Below are 17,106 nucleotides of genomic sequence, written 5' to 3'. Positions count from 1 at the left end.
ATGTACCTGGGAGAGACTGAATTTAAAGTTGAGCCCCAAGCCCCCATGTTGGGAGCATTGCATCCGAGAATGGCACATTGCGTGTCAGAAAGTTATGAATACTCAGGAGTGGTTTACACTGACCCAGTAATAGCTGCTTCAGTAAACTCCATAGTCTTGCTAAAGATGCTGCAAATACTAAAACTGCAGCACAAGCTTTCTAGATGCTGTCTCATCACCTCTAACACTTGGTAGCTTCCTCACTGTCCTTACTCATGCAAAACCATTGCTATATTGGGATGTGGCTGCTTCTCATCTGTTCTTTGAAAAGCCTTCTTTAAATTTCAGCTTCCTATCAACCAGTCACACTGCTTGTTTTCATTGCCATATTTTTCTTAATCTGCGCAAGAATGGTATTGCCTAAAACCATCATTGCTAGAACCTATTATAGCAATGAACATATTGAATAAGAAAATTCCTTAGGACAAATTCCTTTGTGGAAAAGCCCTGTGTTGCCATTTTCAAGCTACTTGGAGAAAATAGACTGTAATTGGAAACACAGACTCAAATTTGCTGACCAATACAAGCAAAACGCCAGTGTTTGAAATCTCTTTTCTCGACTTAGGGATAATTTATCCCTTACTGATATCAGGTCACAAATGTAATTCTGCAGTCAGTATTGGTCGTTTGAGTATCTTAAATTTTTTTCTCTGAAGTGTTTGTGTGAGAATAAAGAAAACAATGGCTTTATCCGTGGGGAAAAAAGGAGAGTGATTTTGCAGGTCAAGAGGAGGCTGTACTTCATTATGGTCAACCACTTATAAACCTAGGAAAATACACGTCAACACCTTTTCCTTATTGTGATTTCACAAATCTAATAACGTTTCCTCTATAGTCTTTGCTACCCTGGAAATGTGTACAGCCCTGTTTCAAAATTATTTGTGCTGTTTCCATTTCTGAGCTTAGGAGTTTTGGTTGTTTGTTTGGGTATTTTTACTAGGGGGAATCATATGATTAAAGCTATGTTTTTCTGTGCCCTTGAGCTTTATTCTTCATACCTGTGGTACCATTTTTCTGAACTAGGGAAGTTAAACTTCCTTCATCTTTCATCCTCATCCTACCTTGAAATAAACACAAGCAAGAAGACATGTTAATAGCTGTCCAGTATACCTTTTCCTTCTCTAAAAGTATCCTTCCCATAATAAGAAGCCAAGCTGTGCTTGCCATTTTATAGGAGAGAGACGTTTTGACTTGTTTGAAGTTCATGTGAGAAGAAAACCTGATTGACAGGCTGAAGGACCAGTGGCTATAGCGCTCTGGCTATGCAGAGCATCTGGCTTCAGCATTTGCCGGATTAGGATATCTTCTTGAAGGAATAACTTGCTCTTCTGTGGAATCCAATTTTTTAAGTGCTCCAAGGATGTTGGGTAAACTTTGTTAGCATTATTATGCCCCATAATATTCTAGGATATATCTGCTTGTCAACTTGGTTTTACTTCAGTAGTTACTTCTCTGCTTGCGAGCCATATTCCAAGAATCTTTTTGCTTTGGTCCATTGATAAACTATTTTAATCAATTGTAAAAAAAAATACAACAGTTCTGTCTTTACTCATCTCCATAGGACAGCATCTCACTGTAAGATGCTATATGTGGACATTATCTATTTACAGTACAGTAGTACCTGTGGGCTGTAATAAAGAGCAGAAGCTCTCCTTGCAGGAGAGTCAGGAAGAGTAAAGCCACATCCAGTGTCACCTCAGCATGCCACCTACTGCTCCCCAGTACCTCTGGCCATATGTACCTCTGGGGCAAGCAGTTGTGTTCATCCTTGTTCCACACAGGAGAAAGTTATCTCATATTTGCATCACGGTAAGGGTATTTATATGTACAGTTACTACAGACCACACTCTGCCTGGCCTCATGATGAGTTTTTTGCCCATATGCGCACAATTTCTGCACTACAGATTTTTCATCCAACAGGAGGGCCGTGTGACAAATGGGAAGCAGGAGACTGTGGGAATTGATTCATTAGAGCTTCGAGATGCGTTTAATTGGTTGGGCATGTGCTACAAGCATGTGAGCACATTGTTGTACTGTGGCCAGAACGAGGTGCCACAAATCAGAGAAGAAACTGTAAGTTGACTACTGAACTTTGGCAGCTCTAGCCACGACATTACCTGCCTTTCAGACATGATTTACTGGTCCATTTTCATCTGGTTTTGTTCATATTGCTGCAAAGGCAGAATAAGCACTTTTAATTAACCATGCACTACATTATGATCAATAATTCTAAATAATCTTAAATAATCTTATTAAAATAATAAAATATTATTGCAATTAAACTATATTGAAAGCCAAGCTCTGGGAACACTATCTTTACTTAATAAGACAACTTTTTATTGAGATGTGTAACAGAAGGTAAAAATATTTGTAGTAAACTGTATCAAACCACTTTTTCTGTGGGCTTTTCTGTATTATGTGAAATAACCCTGAGTCTGACATGTTCCTTGAGTTTTAAACTCTTTCAGTCACGTAGGACATTAAAAAAGAAAGTGATGCTCTGTAGGTGCATGAATTGTAGGTAGAACAATGGGTCCTCCACCCTCAATCTACTTTCCTTAACTGACACCTTTTCCTGTCTCAGAGCCAATCTCTAATTTAGAGTTCCCCTAAAATGCACCTACTCTCCTCATGCTATTTGGCAGGTGAAGAAAGGCTTTCTGTGAAATGGCCTTTTGGCTTGTCCAATGCTAAAAGCAATTACAGCCTCACATGAAAGATCAAATCACACAGGGCATAGTCAGTTCTTGATGGAAATATATTTTTCTATGATGAGCCAGTTTTCTGGGAAAACTTTTTCAGAGCTAGTTCCCCTCCTACTTGAGAACAGCTGGGTGACCAACAGCGAGGGGAAATTACGTGTGTGAGCGGTTTTCACTCAGTGTTTACAGTTATGTAATATAAATACATGTCATCATGTATTTTACAGCTTAGTCCTTTGCTGTTTGAAAAAGATAGGGAAGCGGCTATTTTTAAGGGGAAACAGCTGTCAATTACGTTACAGTGCAAAAAACCAAGCAGCTTGACCTAACTGAAAAATACGTATTTGAGAGTCTGAGACCTCTCCAAGACCCATTTGTGATTTTACAACATGGAGGAAACGTGAGATTAGATTTACCAAGAACAGTGGGAGGAGAGCAAATAGGAGAGTTTGTGTGGGATCCAGTCCTTGGTAGGGAAGAACTGAGTCCTTGTTTGTTTGGGTAAGTGAACTTCTGTGCCTCCTGCTTGATAGGTTGCATGCCATTCATAATCTTCAGGATCTTCCTTGTCTTTGAGGCTCTGTTGTGTGAATTACAGAGGCCCTTCTAGCTGCAGTGTTCACTGGGCAAGAATTGCTCACTACATTTATAAATATGTTAATAAATGTAGAACTTTAATGAAGCACAGAATGCACCTTCAGCTGCTAAGAGGCAATAAAGAGGGGAATTTGCTTAAAAGAAATTAAATTTTTTCCTCAAAGTCAGATGAGAACACAGGGATAATAAGTGAGACAGCCTTAGCAATATTCGAAGGAGAATGTGAGACCAAATTTTGAAGCTATGAGATTTATATTCTTTCAAAAGTTGACATGCAGTGAAATATATTGATGTATGAAATGTCACCTTATAACACTTGACAAAGTGGGGACCCAGGGACAAAAAAATAAAGCTAGAGATGATAGTAGAATGGGATTCTGAAGACAAGATACAGGAAAGGAAAGTAGGGTCTGACACAGCACATAGACGTACTCATCTGTTAAATAAGGTGTGAAGATTAAGAAGGTACATAGCCTGATAGATAAGGAATGTGACCCAGCTGGAAACATGACCACAAAAGGCAAGGTAGAGGAAGAGCTGAATTAGGTTTGAAGAGGTTTGCTGCACTGAAGAACATGGAACAAAGGCTATTGGTAAAGGAAACTGAAAAATTAAACCAAACTCAGCAAAAAAGGGAAGAATCAAGGAGATAAGGAGGTTGTTACACTGATTGTGCTTGGCATCTTGTTAGGTAAGGGATGGCTGTATGGGGAAATAATGTACAAAACCCCCAAAATAGAAAAGAACAGGGATTTGCACAAATAATGGAGAGAGATGTGTGATCCTTCTCTCCCTGTTAAGAAATTTCAGGAAGACTGTTATGGGCATGAGTCCACAGAACAGAGAAGTGGACTATATGCTGTAAATTTGATGTGGATATGCAACAGAAAGATTTCTTATGGTAACAAGGGGAAGAATCCAGATTGTTCCCCTGACATAGCCAGTTCATTCTAGAACAGATCAGGGTAAATCACAATGCTGGGGAACATGCCGGAAGAGAAGGAAGCTTATTAGCTCATTCTCTGGAGAACCTTTTGAGCTCTAAAGAAAGAGTGCAAAGGAAGAAAAACCTGTGTTGAACAACAAATTGCTCTTTCACTAGTGGTCTGAGTCTTGGTGTTGGAAAATACAGAAATACTGTGATTCAGAAAAGATCAGACCCAGACCTGCAGTCACACTAGTTAAACAACAAGTAATTTCTTTATCATATCAATTAAAAGATACTGTGAAAAGATGTTAAGTTTCTGTGTAGAGCGGATGTGGCTGCTATTGGGAATGTGAAGAACTCTCCAAATCTAAATTAATATTCTACCTTGCCTTGCAGTAAGGAGAAAAACATGGTGCAAAATTAGGATGGATAATTGGAATACATGCATACAAACAGGATTAATTTTATGGGAGATAGAATTGAGCCTGAAACTGATGGCTACACAACATGAAGGAAAAAATAAACCAGATATCTCATTTCTAAACTTATGCAAGACTTTCTGAGTTCTATCTTGCTTTCTCGGAATTTTTGAATTGAATTGATCTAAAAACTTACATGGTTTTTCATACTATACCATTTGCCCCATTAAAACAATCTGTAACATTGCATCTCTGGTGCAGTTAAGTACAGAGAAGTGGATGCTCTCCATCTCCAAATACCGAAATAACTAGCAGCTAAAATCACAGATACAATAACAATGATTCTTAATACCTTTTCACAACCGAGGTCACCATATAACTGTGTAATAGCAAACAGTGCTTACATTTAAGAAATATGGGAAAGCAAACCAAGCAACATAGCCTTTATCTCATCAGGCTGAAAAGCTTTAGGCAAAATTCTGAAAAGAGAGTGAGTAATTGCAGAAATTAATGGAAAATTGCAGGGAATGTAGTCTGATTTTGCAGAATATAAGTTATACAAGACTGAAGTAATATTCTACTTCTGTAAAAGAGCTGCTTTTTTTAAGTGGGAAATTAAATAGATGAATTCTATCTGAACTTCAATAAAGCATGCAATTACAGTACCAAATAGAGAATTGTCAGTTAAACTGAAAAAAAATTGAAATTAAAATAAATTAGTTAATGGAGAGGTAAAAAGAGGGTTTTGTGTTTGATATCATGCCAAATGAGAAGTCATTTGCTGATGTGAAAGTAAGAAATCTTTTAAGAATTGTAAAAGTGATGAAGAAAGGGACTCAGAAAAGTTAGCAATGTGGGGAAGGTTACTGATAGAGTTTCTCAGTGGTCAGTCTGGGATTAAACTTAGTTTTTAGTCCCTACTGTAATTTTGGAATAAGGGAGTAGTGTGCTGTGAAATGTACCATTGACTCAAAAGTCAAAAGGTACAGTCAATAGAGAGAACAAATCATGTTGCACAAAAAGAGTTGGCTCAGCTTCTTGATGAGGGTAATAAAAAAAAGAACTTCTTTCAACTACAGAAACTACAAGGTCATGCAAACAGAAAATACTCACTACTGTACTGTGGGGGTTCATAAGTTGTAAATGCTGGGATGAAGAACTGAGGAGGATAGTGGAGCACACAGTGACTTTGAGCCAGCATTATAAAATAGCATTGGATGTTCTCTTAGGGTGTATCAGCATAAATAGTTAGGAGGTGAAGAAATATTAGTAGATTGTGCAAGGCACTGGTGTGTTCTCATTGAAATACCATGTCAAACTGGGTTCACCCATTAAAACCGGGAGGGAAAGGAAAGACCAGGGGAATGAGAAATCTGTCCTATAAAACATGAACAATAGTTTTTCTTTTCTCGCCTAAAAATTAAATTTTAAGAGGGGATATAACTATTTTCTAAAAAATAGGAGGGTAGCAGTTGTGAGCTATTTAATTGAAAGAACAATATTAGTACAAAATTAAAGTGTACCAGTAAATTTAGCCTGTGACTCAATAAACCTAGTCAAAGTGTGACCAGATTTCAGGTTCCTAAGCTACCACTGAGAAAAGTATGGAAGGCCAAGAAAGCAATGATGAAATGTGTATTTCTGTAAAAAAGAGTAACTGGGATGGTTGGATTTTATCTGTCAGATGCAGAGAACAACATCTTCCTTTCTTTTCCCTTCCCAAACTCTGCTTTATCGCAGTATGGCATATGGCTGTGGTCCACACCATGGCTAATATAGAGTATTGGTCTGAGAAGTATGTGAGATATGTGTATTTAATTGCCTCTTAGTTCCATCAGACTGTCCATACAGGTTCAAAGGAAAGGTCCATCTAGCCTATTAGCCTGTCTTTTATAGTGGAAAGTTGCTGAAGGAAACTCCGTTAGAAATGGGCTGAATACAGAGCAGTTATTCTGCTGGTATGTTCTCCGTGTTTCCGACAGTCAGTAATTCAGAGACTTCCTAAGCTAGCTGTTGTATCCGGATCATTGAGTTTATTAGCCCTTGATGAACCTATCCTCCATGCTTTTTTCTAAAAACTTTTTGATCCCTTTAATTCTTTTGGCCTTGGTAACATCCTGTGGCAATCTGTTCCCCAGTATAGTTATGTGCTTTGTGAAAGAGATTTTCCTTTTGTTTGCTTGAACTGGTTGCCCAATAAGTCTACAAAGCATTGCCTAGTTCACGTTATGAAATGTACTGCGTAAATATTCCTTAATCATCTCCTTACCACTTCTTTCTGAACTTCTGTTGAAGTCCATCGGTTGTGTCCTTTTGTAGTGAAATGGTCCTCATCCGTGTCGTCTCTTCTCATTGGAAAGCTGCTCCATATCTTGAGAGTGATTTCTTCAGAGCATCTGAACTTCCTCTGATTCTACTGTGTCTAAATGCTCAAATTCTGGTACTGCTGAGCTCAAATTTGTAACAAAGTGCTACAAATTTATGTGTCTGGTCCCTGGTATATAACAATTGGATGGCCGTGACCAAGTCATGGCAGGCTCCCTTTACTTTATGTTCATCAGATGGAGAAAAGGCATTTTGTAGCAGTTTGTTCCTCTATTCTGCAAAGTATCTAAGCAAGGTTACATAAATTACTTTCAGGATGTACCAGTTTGTCTCCATGTACAAAAATGTAAAGCAGCACAGAGTGATTAGCTGATGTTTATGTGTCCATCTTTAGATATAAAAAAATTAATTATATGAAGCCCATCCCTAAGTGATTGATTAGCTTTGCCATCTTCCCAAACTTGGTTTTTACTTTTTCCTTCAGGAAATCAAAGCATTTCAGAAATGAACTCCTTCAGGAAATCAAAGCATTTCAGTAATGAACTCTTGATTTTAGGGGCATAAAGCCTATTTATTAAAAATAAGGGTTCAGCCAGGAAAGGGTTAAATAAAGCCTATTTATTAAAAATACACCAATGATGTGAAAGAATAAGTGTGATTCTTCTACAAGAGAGCAGTAACAGAAACACCGTCATCTTTTTGCCAAATTTCAGCCAGTGTACTGTCATACTGTGTGCTGTTCCTCTGCTGGCTAAACATAAGGTCAACATCCTTAAGCAGATCCAGGTTTAGCATCTTTGCTTAATGTGTTGAGGGAGATATATTGCATTCAGTAAGATAATTTGTTTTTTAAAATGAAATAATGGGTTGAATGTGCCAATAGATTAGTTTTCACATCAGATCTGTCCCTCTGAAATATAAATACTTCCTATAGTACGTTAGCACACTGTAGCAGCAGAGCTAATGAATTAAATGTGCGTGATTACCTCAGTACATACACATTTTAAGAACTTTGTGAAATTAGTAGGTACATGAGAAAAGTGATAAATAAAGAATGAAGCCACTTCCTTGCTTTCACTGCTTTGAATTCCAAGCAGCATGATCTTTTTTTTTTTTTTCAGAGGGGCTCTTCCCTTCTTTTTGAATATTCATTTGAAACCTTTGCAGTGTGCCAGTATATATAAAAAAAAAATATTATGGAACATTTACACAATAAGCCAGTCACCCATCCTGTCATTTTCCACATCCCCATTGTAATTATTTGAAATCCTTATGCTCGAAGATGAGTTTTTCTCCCTCCCAATCCAAATTCTATTTTCGGAGTAGACTTGTAATTGTGTGTTTGTTAATATAGCTGTCTGTTGCCATGAACAAAGTGAGGTCACCAATTTTCTGTTACAGCTTTTCCACAGAGTTAAGGACTGTAAACTAGCTAACACTTGAATGCAACATTTTTGTTTGTTTGTTTTATATTGGTTTATTTTTTTTCTACTTTCAATCAAATCTGTATCTAGGGTAAATAACTGACATGAACTAACTCATATTTTGATGGTAAGGAGTTGTTCCTAGTGTTACAGTTTGTATGAGATTTTTCTATTTAATATTCAGTGCTCAGATGTTCTCTGTTTAAGACTTGACAAGAATTTTCCTGGAAGTAAATTGAGAAATAATGTGTATGAAGCATTTTTAAAATGTCGTAAAAAAAAATCTAACTCGGTGTTATTTGCTAAGAAAAAGTTAATCCAGTTACAAATTATATTTCAGCATCCAGTGCTCAAAATATTTATATTTTGGATTTCTATTTATGCACTTTTAAAACTTTAGAGTCCATACAGATCACTGTAATTCATTTTATCAATGCACCATCAGTCCTAAGGTTTATACTGCAGTTACAATTTCTTCTAGTTTGGGTATTTCTGTCCATCTGTTTTTAACTCATATTTTTTTATAATTTGTATATCCCAGAATGGATGAATGAATTGAAAACATGAGGCAGATTGCTAATAAGAATGGCATGGCTTCCCCGAAGTCAGCAAGTTAGTCAGTGTGGCTGTGACAGTTCAGAGCAGTCCAAGTTTTGGCTCAGAACATCTGTATCTTTAGTACTTTACATCTGTAATAAACACGTTATTTATAACTTGAAAATAACACTTTCAACAAGGCTGAAGATTAGCACCGAATCACCAACAGGAGCAGGGAGAGAAAATGAGGTTTACAATATGTAAGATTTTCCTGCCTTAAAACCAGCAGCAGTAGGAAATATGAAAAAATATGTATAATTTACAGCAGATGTGTTTTGTTGATTTCTGTCATGACAAGATCTCTCTGGTTGCTATAATGTAGATATTTGCTGTGAAGCCACCTTACACGTCTGTGGGGTTTATGATATAATGATTTTCATTTGGTGTGATAATAAAATGAGAAAAACCTGGCTGCCTTAAAACCAGCAGCAGTAGGAAATATGAAAAAATATGTATAATTTACAGCAGATGTGTTTTGTTGATTTCTGTCATGACAAGATCTCTCTGGTTGCTATAATGTAGATATTTGCTGTGAAGCCACCTTACACGTCTGTGGGGTTTATGATATAATGATTTTCATTTGGTGTGATAATAAAATGAGAAAAACCTGGCTGAATACTGAATGAAAAGGCAGTTAAACCCCAGGGTGTAGAGACCTCAACCTGATCAGTTATTGGAAAAAAATAAATATTTAAATAGACATATTTTTAAAAAGAACAGTGCAAAATTAATGAACTATGTGGAGATGAGTTTTGCCATGTTATGTAGGTTTTGTGAGCATATAAAAATATACCCACATTTTATCAACTTATCAGAAAAGCTGGACTAAGCAATTCCAGCACTGTGAAGTGGTGAATTCAGCAATTCATGGGTCCCAGGGCAAAAACCAAAACACAACGAAAGGTGAAACTATGACTTTATGGACATTAGGAGGTATGTTAATGTTAGTCTGTTTGCTGCTGTCTCTCTCCTGTCTCAGCAGGCTGCTGCTGCCTTAGCCACATCTCCACTTGCTCCGTAGAGAATTCAATCTCTCTGCTCCGTGGTTTCAGTACAGACGAAAGCCACATTCCTTTACACACAGCAGAGCTAAAAATTAAAAAAAAAATCAAGCTGGGAGAGCTTACAGAGCGATCTGAAATTTAGCAGATCTCATTGCCAGCTTTTTGATTATGTATCAAGGCGGAAAATGTTTTTGCACTTAAACATAGGTGGACACACGCTTCATTTTAAGTGTTTGTCTGGGAGATTTTATCTTGCTCGCTCACTGAATAATTTTTTCACAGACTTTACAGTATTACCAGGTGAGGCAAACACCACCATTCTGCGCCAGCAGTCAACACGCTCCTAGCACACGCTCCAGTAAGAATTATGTACTACCGTGACACTGGAAAATACTGATAATATAGCACGAGGAAGAAGTATTTACCATTAACACTGTTCTCTTTTGTAGTATCTTTTTACTGACCTCTGATTCTGTCAAAGCAGCATGCAGAGCATTGGGTTGTAAATTAAGAAGGAAGGATTCAGAGAAATCAAGCCTTTAACTCATTGTCTGATAATGACTGGGAAAATTAAAAGTCTCCTGGCTTAAAATTAATGGGGCTTCCTGTTTTAAAGTGATTTAAAAATTATAAATGGAAAATTCCATGTAAGGACAAAATAGTATTCGTAGTAATGATTTATTCATTACATGTGTTTTGACATCTGACAGCCAAGACACCAGAATGAACAAAATTTGTCAGTAATGAATGTCTTCACAGCCCAGCAGAAAACAAAACACATTGTTATCGTTATCTAATATTTTTACAATGCATGAAGTGTAGTCACACTTAAAAGCTGTCGCCTTTTACTATAACCCGACAAATACACCTGCACAGAAGCTGGTAACTCTTTGGCATGTATGAATAATAATCTTAAAACCATCTAGAATAGGTGTAAATCTCGTAGCTATATGCCTGATGTTTCTTTCCTCATTAGCAGAGATGATTTGAAAGGCAGATGTCCTTCTTGAAAATCTGAGATACACCTCTGAATTCCCATATTGTTTGTACCTACAGATGAAATTAGAACTTCCTCCTATTGTCTTTGTCATATGTCCCATCGTCCCTAACTGACGCATGTTGTATATTCTACTCATTTCAAACAAGGAGATGGCGTTTTCAAGATGAAACTGTTTCTAAAACTAAAAATGGCTGAAATCCAAAGATTATTATCGCCTCATCCATTCCTTGGAATGTTGCATGAGAGAATTTTCCATATCACAGACACACTTTCTGTGGTCTTTTCGTTCACACTAGCAATGGATGTTATTGTGGGATGTTGTTATGATTGAGTCTAACTTGTAAATCATCTTTAAAATGAATTTTTAAAAGGGAATTGTGATTCAGAGGCTATGACTTGATTTGAATGATTTTAAGTATATTTAGGGCTGGAAATCTTATAAATTCTAGACTACTCTGATTTTGGCATTCAAAGAAATCCCATGAGAAAGTAATTATGTGAAGTTTGGGATAAAGTCAGGAAATGTCCCAGCTTTTTACTTAGGAAATCAGTTTTTAACGGAGCATGTATAACATTGTTGAAGGGAAATTTCTAGCTACCTCTACTCTAACCACGTCAATTCAACTCTGACTTTATCACAAACAAAAAATTTTTTTTTTTTAATAATTTTGCCAATTACCAGGAAACATGAATATTTGGGTGTATAGAAGATTTCAACAATGAAATGAAAATGAGAAGGCCAGCTGTATATAGAATAACTGTTTTAATTGATGATCATTCAGGAATCCTCTCTGCCTTTGCAACAATACCAAAATAAGGATGTAGCCAAAACAATTGAGATCAAGATATTTTATACTAAAGGGAAACAGCTTTTTTATGAACCATAGAATTAATCTGTGGATTTTATTGCCATAGCTGTCTCAGAATATAGTACACTGTTTTTCTACAAACTAAATTAGAAATTTATTTATGTATAACATTATGTTTGCAATTACATTATATCTGCAGAGTAAAAATGATCACAGTTACAGCCTTTATTTTTGAATAAAATTAGTGAATGTATATTTCCCAATTTAATCATTCCAGGAATTACGGGAGAGGGAACTTACTTTGGGGAGATATTACTCCATAATACAGGCTGCCCAGGGAAGTGGTGGAGTCACCATCCTTAGAGATGTTCAAGGAGCGTGTAGACGTGGCGCTTGAGGACATGGCCTAGTGGGTACGGTGGTGTTGGGTTGATGGTTGGACTGAGTGATCTTTTCCAACTGTAGTGATTCTGTGATTCTGTAATTATTAATAATGCAATTTCATGAATGTTTCTCTCTGATGTTATAAAATAGAGAAGGACCACGTGGCGGTATTATAAATGTGTACACCTAGACTCTTTTTTTGTTTGTTTGTTATCTTCTTCTTTTCAAGGACAATATGGTGTATAGATTATATCATCTTCAATTTGTGGGTATATTCCAAGTATTGATGATAGGAATAACAAATACATGCATTTGTGAGAAGATCTTATCTGAGTACTAGAGTAAGTTGCTCAGATAGTTTATGAAGTCTACCTCCTTAAAGATATTCAAAAACCGTCTCGATATGGTCCTGGGCAACTGGTTCTAGCTGGTCCTGCTTGAGTGGGGGGGTTTAGACAAGGTGACCTCCAGAGGTCCCTTCCAACTTCAACCATTCTGTCATTCTGTAATACTGTAAGACAAGTAATCCAGTAGTTCTAATTTCTAAAGTTCTAACTAGTGGTGACAATGGCTTTTTTTCTCCTTTACAGCTGTTCTCTGATAAACTTTGGCTTGCCACAGTCTTAGTTGATATACACACTATTTTTTTTTCCCATACGAAAAATCACTTTGGGAGGATTCCAAAGCATAGAGCAATATTTAGGATTAGGTGGTTGGTTTTTTGTGGTGGGTTTTTTTTGGTTTTGTTTTTGGTTTTGGTTTTTTTGTTGTTGTTGATGGGGGTTTTTTTGGTGGTTTTTTGTTTTTTTTTCCCCCAAGATTTAATTTTTTGTTGTTGTTGTTGTTGATGGGGTTTTATTTGGTGGTTTTTTGTTTCTTTTTCCCCCAAGATTTAAATACATTGTCTAATGAAAAGAAGCAATTGTATTTAAATTTAACTGAATTTTGCACTCCTAATGTAATTGTATTCTCCACTCCTTTTCAGGGTGCGCAATGATTTTGATGTGCTTACAAACCGATTGATTGGCAGCCATGGCTATTGTACTCAGGTAAGTTGTGTATGGTCTTGGGGATGTCATACGCCTCTGCATGCAGAGCTGCAAACTGACCTCTGGGAAGAGATGGCATTTCTTATTTTTAAGTTCCTCATTTTTTTCCTTTTTCCCAAAAATGTCAAGCACCTTCATCCTTTATTCTTTTTTCCTTGAGTTTTGGCATATTGTTTTCAGAGCCTCTGCTTTTTGGCCTGGGTTTCTGGTCTGCGTGTGTCTGTACCTGTGTGTGCATGTGCTCATACTCCTCTCATCTGCCTCTTTTGAACTCCCGTGTTGATTTTAGTGCTGAGATCCCACTGAAACTGCAGACTGTGTTTCCTCACGGCTATTTCAGAAAGGCGACTGAGGTTGCATGTCTGATTGTACAGCTCCTCTGTAAATGGTCACTGCCCAGCTAACTGGGCTGATGCTGACTGAAGCTATCTGGTGCTTCAGAGTGGAGACACTGTCTTATAGGTGTGCCTTAAAGACACGTGCTGCTTGAAAATAAGCGGTCTGAATTGCTGTTTGGAACTTTGGACCACAAATTTATGTAGTCTAAATTCCAGCCTGTGTCCTGTACCAAATGTCTCCTGCTGTCTCTAGGCCTGCGGAGGCATCTACCCACTTGGAAATGCTGTGCCTTGAACGTGTAGGTGGAATGTAGATGCCAAAATTCTGGGACATGGATTCCCCCAAATCTGAGACATGAGCAGTTGTGTGGTCTGAATATGGTCCACAGCTATTAAATGTGCTGTCATTTTTGCTGCAAAAGGCAAGCTTCATGTTCTTCAGTCGTACTGTTGCTAGAAGACTTATATTGTGGTTACGTGATGATTCCTCAAGAAGGTGGTGGAACACCACTGGTGCATTAGAAGATTTAAGAACATTAGTAAGAACCTATAAACTTATGCGAGTCCTTCAGGAGAAACATGGGGCTATAAATGTGTATAGAATTTTTAAAATCATGCATCAAGTCCAAAGTGGCAATACCAGTCTCATTCATGTCTTCAGTCATGGTAATTTGGACTGTTTTTTTCCTGGAAACTTTCTTCCTATTATTTCCCCTGGTGTTTCTTGACATATGTTATTTATTAATATTTAGCTGGTTCATTGCTGTAGCACAGTCTGCTGCTAGATATTGTTATATCAGAACAATATCTATATCAGAAGGATATTGACCACTTGGAGCGAGTCCAGAGGAGGGCCATGAAGATGCTCAGAGAGCTGGAGCACCTCTCCTATGACGAAAGGCTGTGAGAACTGGGCTTGTTCAGCCTGGAGAAGAGGAGGCTCCGAGGAGACCTCATTGCAGCTTTCCAGTATCTGAAGGGGGCCTACAAGGGTACTGGGAGAGGACTTTTTACAAGAGCCTGTAGTGATAGGACAAGGGGGAATGGGTATAAATTGAAATCAGGGAGGGTTAGATTAGATGTCAGGAAGAAATTCTTCCCAGAGAGGGTGGTGAGGCACTGGAACAGGTTGCCCAGAGATGTTATGGATGCCCCATCCCTGGAAGCGTTCAAGGCCAGGCTGGATGAGGCTTGGAGCAACCTGGTCTAGTGGAAGGGGTCCCTGCCCATGGCAGGGGGGGTGGAACTAGATGATCTTTAAGGTCCCTTCCAACCCTAACCATTCTATGATTCTATGATTCTATGATTCTATGTGCTGTTACACCCTAGCTGGCCCTGGGGAATCCCATGCTAAACAAAATGTCCAGTGTCTCTCTTCCTTGAACTTCACGCACACTTGCACGCACACACAACCCCACCCTCTCACATGAATGTGGCCTCTGACACACTGGTACTTCAATTGGAGAGTAAATTATCAACAATCTGCTATAGTAAGTTTGAATATATTAATGATATGGACCAGATGGGAAGCCATATGGGCAAATGTCTTACTGAATGAGACTTAAGTTCATCAAGAAATAATCAATCAGTGAGGAAAAAAAGTCTTGTAATAAATCTTGTCCAACATACAAAATACATCACTAAACACATGCAGAAATATCAGATAATACTGTACAGGCTTTTAATTTATATCATTCATACTGTAGCTTTTATTGTAGAGAAAAAGAGACACCAAAATGTTCTATTTTTTAAAAAAACCCAACACTAATATGAGAAGGTTGAGAGTTGGGGTTAAAGTAAATGGATTATCAGCAGTTTTTCTCTGGAAAGATGAACACTGAAAACTCTGCTAACATTTCCTCATTTTCTTTGGAAGTAGACTTTCCACAAAATATCTGGAAAAATTTTATAAGCAGTAGTATTCCTAACCCTAAACTTAAAGTCACCACATGAACCAAAGGTCTGGTTGAAGGTCTGGGACATGTCTAACTTTATGTATCCTGAACCAATATTGTACTGATGTAGAGACAAGACGTTTAACTACTGTTTTATTGTTTTGTTTTTTGTTTTTAAACCGTGTCACAAACAGGAATTGGTGAACTTGCTTTTGACTGGCAAAGCTGTGTCCAATGTCTTCAACAATGTGATAGAGCTGGACTCTGGAAATGGCAATATCACAATTTTGAAAGGTATCACAAGCCGCAGTGATATTGGTTTGCTGTCTCTCTTTGAGCACTATGATGTTTGTCAGGTATGCTTCCTATTCTTCTGATTTTAATTAAAAAAGGAAACAAATTTAAAATTTAATTTTAAATTTGGCTTGTAGTGAGTATAACAGCTAAGAAAGGATGGGCTTGATTCAGTTGATGACTCAGAGGCATCCAGAACTGTTTTACATGCCCCAAGGCAGAGCGTGGTCTCTTCTGGATGCAGGTTCTGTGTCATGACAGAGTTGAGAGACCCAGCTCACATGTGGACACCACTATCTTAGTCATGTATAGATAAGCAACTGAATCTGAAGCTGAAACTCACTCTTAAGTATTGTTCTCCATGAGTTCCTATGTGATGGGGAGACAGACTGATTGAATACTCCATGCTGTAATGGTGGTCATATTGTATTAGCAGTAAAGAAAAGAGACAATTAAAATAGCTGTCAATGTAATGGGAATGTTCCCTTTAATGTCTTTGAAATTAGAATTTTAATTGTAGCCATCATGAAAATTAAATGATAGATAAAAAATTTCAAAGAAATGACAGCCATTAATTTGCCTCTGGAAAAACTCTTGTAAGGATTTCACTGTTTCTCCATCAACAGGCATTTCTGTCAAGATGGATATCTTTCCTAAAGGCATGCTATAACTTAAATAGACAAGCTTGTGTTTGATGCAAGGCCATTATTTGAAATTCTCTTGCTTGTGTCAGGCGCTAGATTAGATAGTTGTAATTATCCCATCTGGATTTGCAGTCAGTGCCTCTATAAAAATTTGAAAGTAATTAGCAAAGAAATTATTTGTACTGATCTAATATAAATGTGTGACTGAAAACAAATCTTGATTTTAACTGTTTCCCATATGGTTAAAATCAGTATGTTTTCCTTCTACTGACAAATTATAATTTTTTGTTATTTTTAATGAATGCAATCCTTTACATTGTTCACAGGACTATAATAAGGCTTAAATTCTGTCAAGACAGCATATCAATGTATCCAAATCAGATTAATTCAGAACAAACTGGACTAAAAATAATTAGCTTCTGTGTCTAGTTCAACCTCCTTGTCCTTTCTATAAACAATGTAACATTTAAAACCTCAAAAAATGGTTAAACACCACTGTAGCATTTTTTCCAGTGAGAAAAATGACTTCCAAGTAGCAAAATGATGAGGTCAGTGCAGGTAAGAGCTATTTCTCTCCCATCTGCCCTCTAAAAATAAAATAAAAAAGTCACCTGGAAAATCATACACCGTCTTCCACTTCTGCAAATTATACAGCAGA

General features: G+C 37.3%; 1 protein-coding gene across 1 annotated transcript in view; it reads left to right on the top strand.

Moving 5' to 3' along the window:
• FAM188B (family with sequence similarity 188, member B) overlaps positions 1–17,106 on the top strand; it is a 73,651-nt gene that overhangs the window by 37,971 nt on the left and 18,574 nt on the right. The window contains exons 14-15 of the mRNA XM_010151006.1: positions 13,214–13,277; positions 15,705–15,866. Of these exons, the coding sequence (XP_010149308.1) occupies positions 13,214–13,277; positions 15,705–15,866 (226 nt within the window). The remainder of the gene's footprint in view (positions 1–13,213; positions 13,278–15,704; positions 15,867–17,106) is intronic.

The sequence above is a fragment of the Eurypyga helias genome, unplaced genomic scaffold (genome assembly GCF_000690775.1).
Source record: "Eurypyga helias isolate BGI_N326 unplaced genomic scaffold, ASM69077v1 scaffold9944, whole genome shotgun sequence".
Taxonomy (NCBI): Eukaryota; Metazoa; Chordata; class Aves; order Eurypygiformes; family Eurypygidae; genus Eurypyga; species Eurypyga helias.
This window is presented reverse-complemented; position numbering and strand designations above follow the sequence as displayed.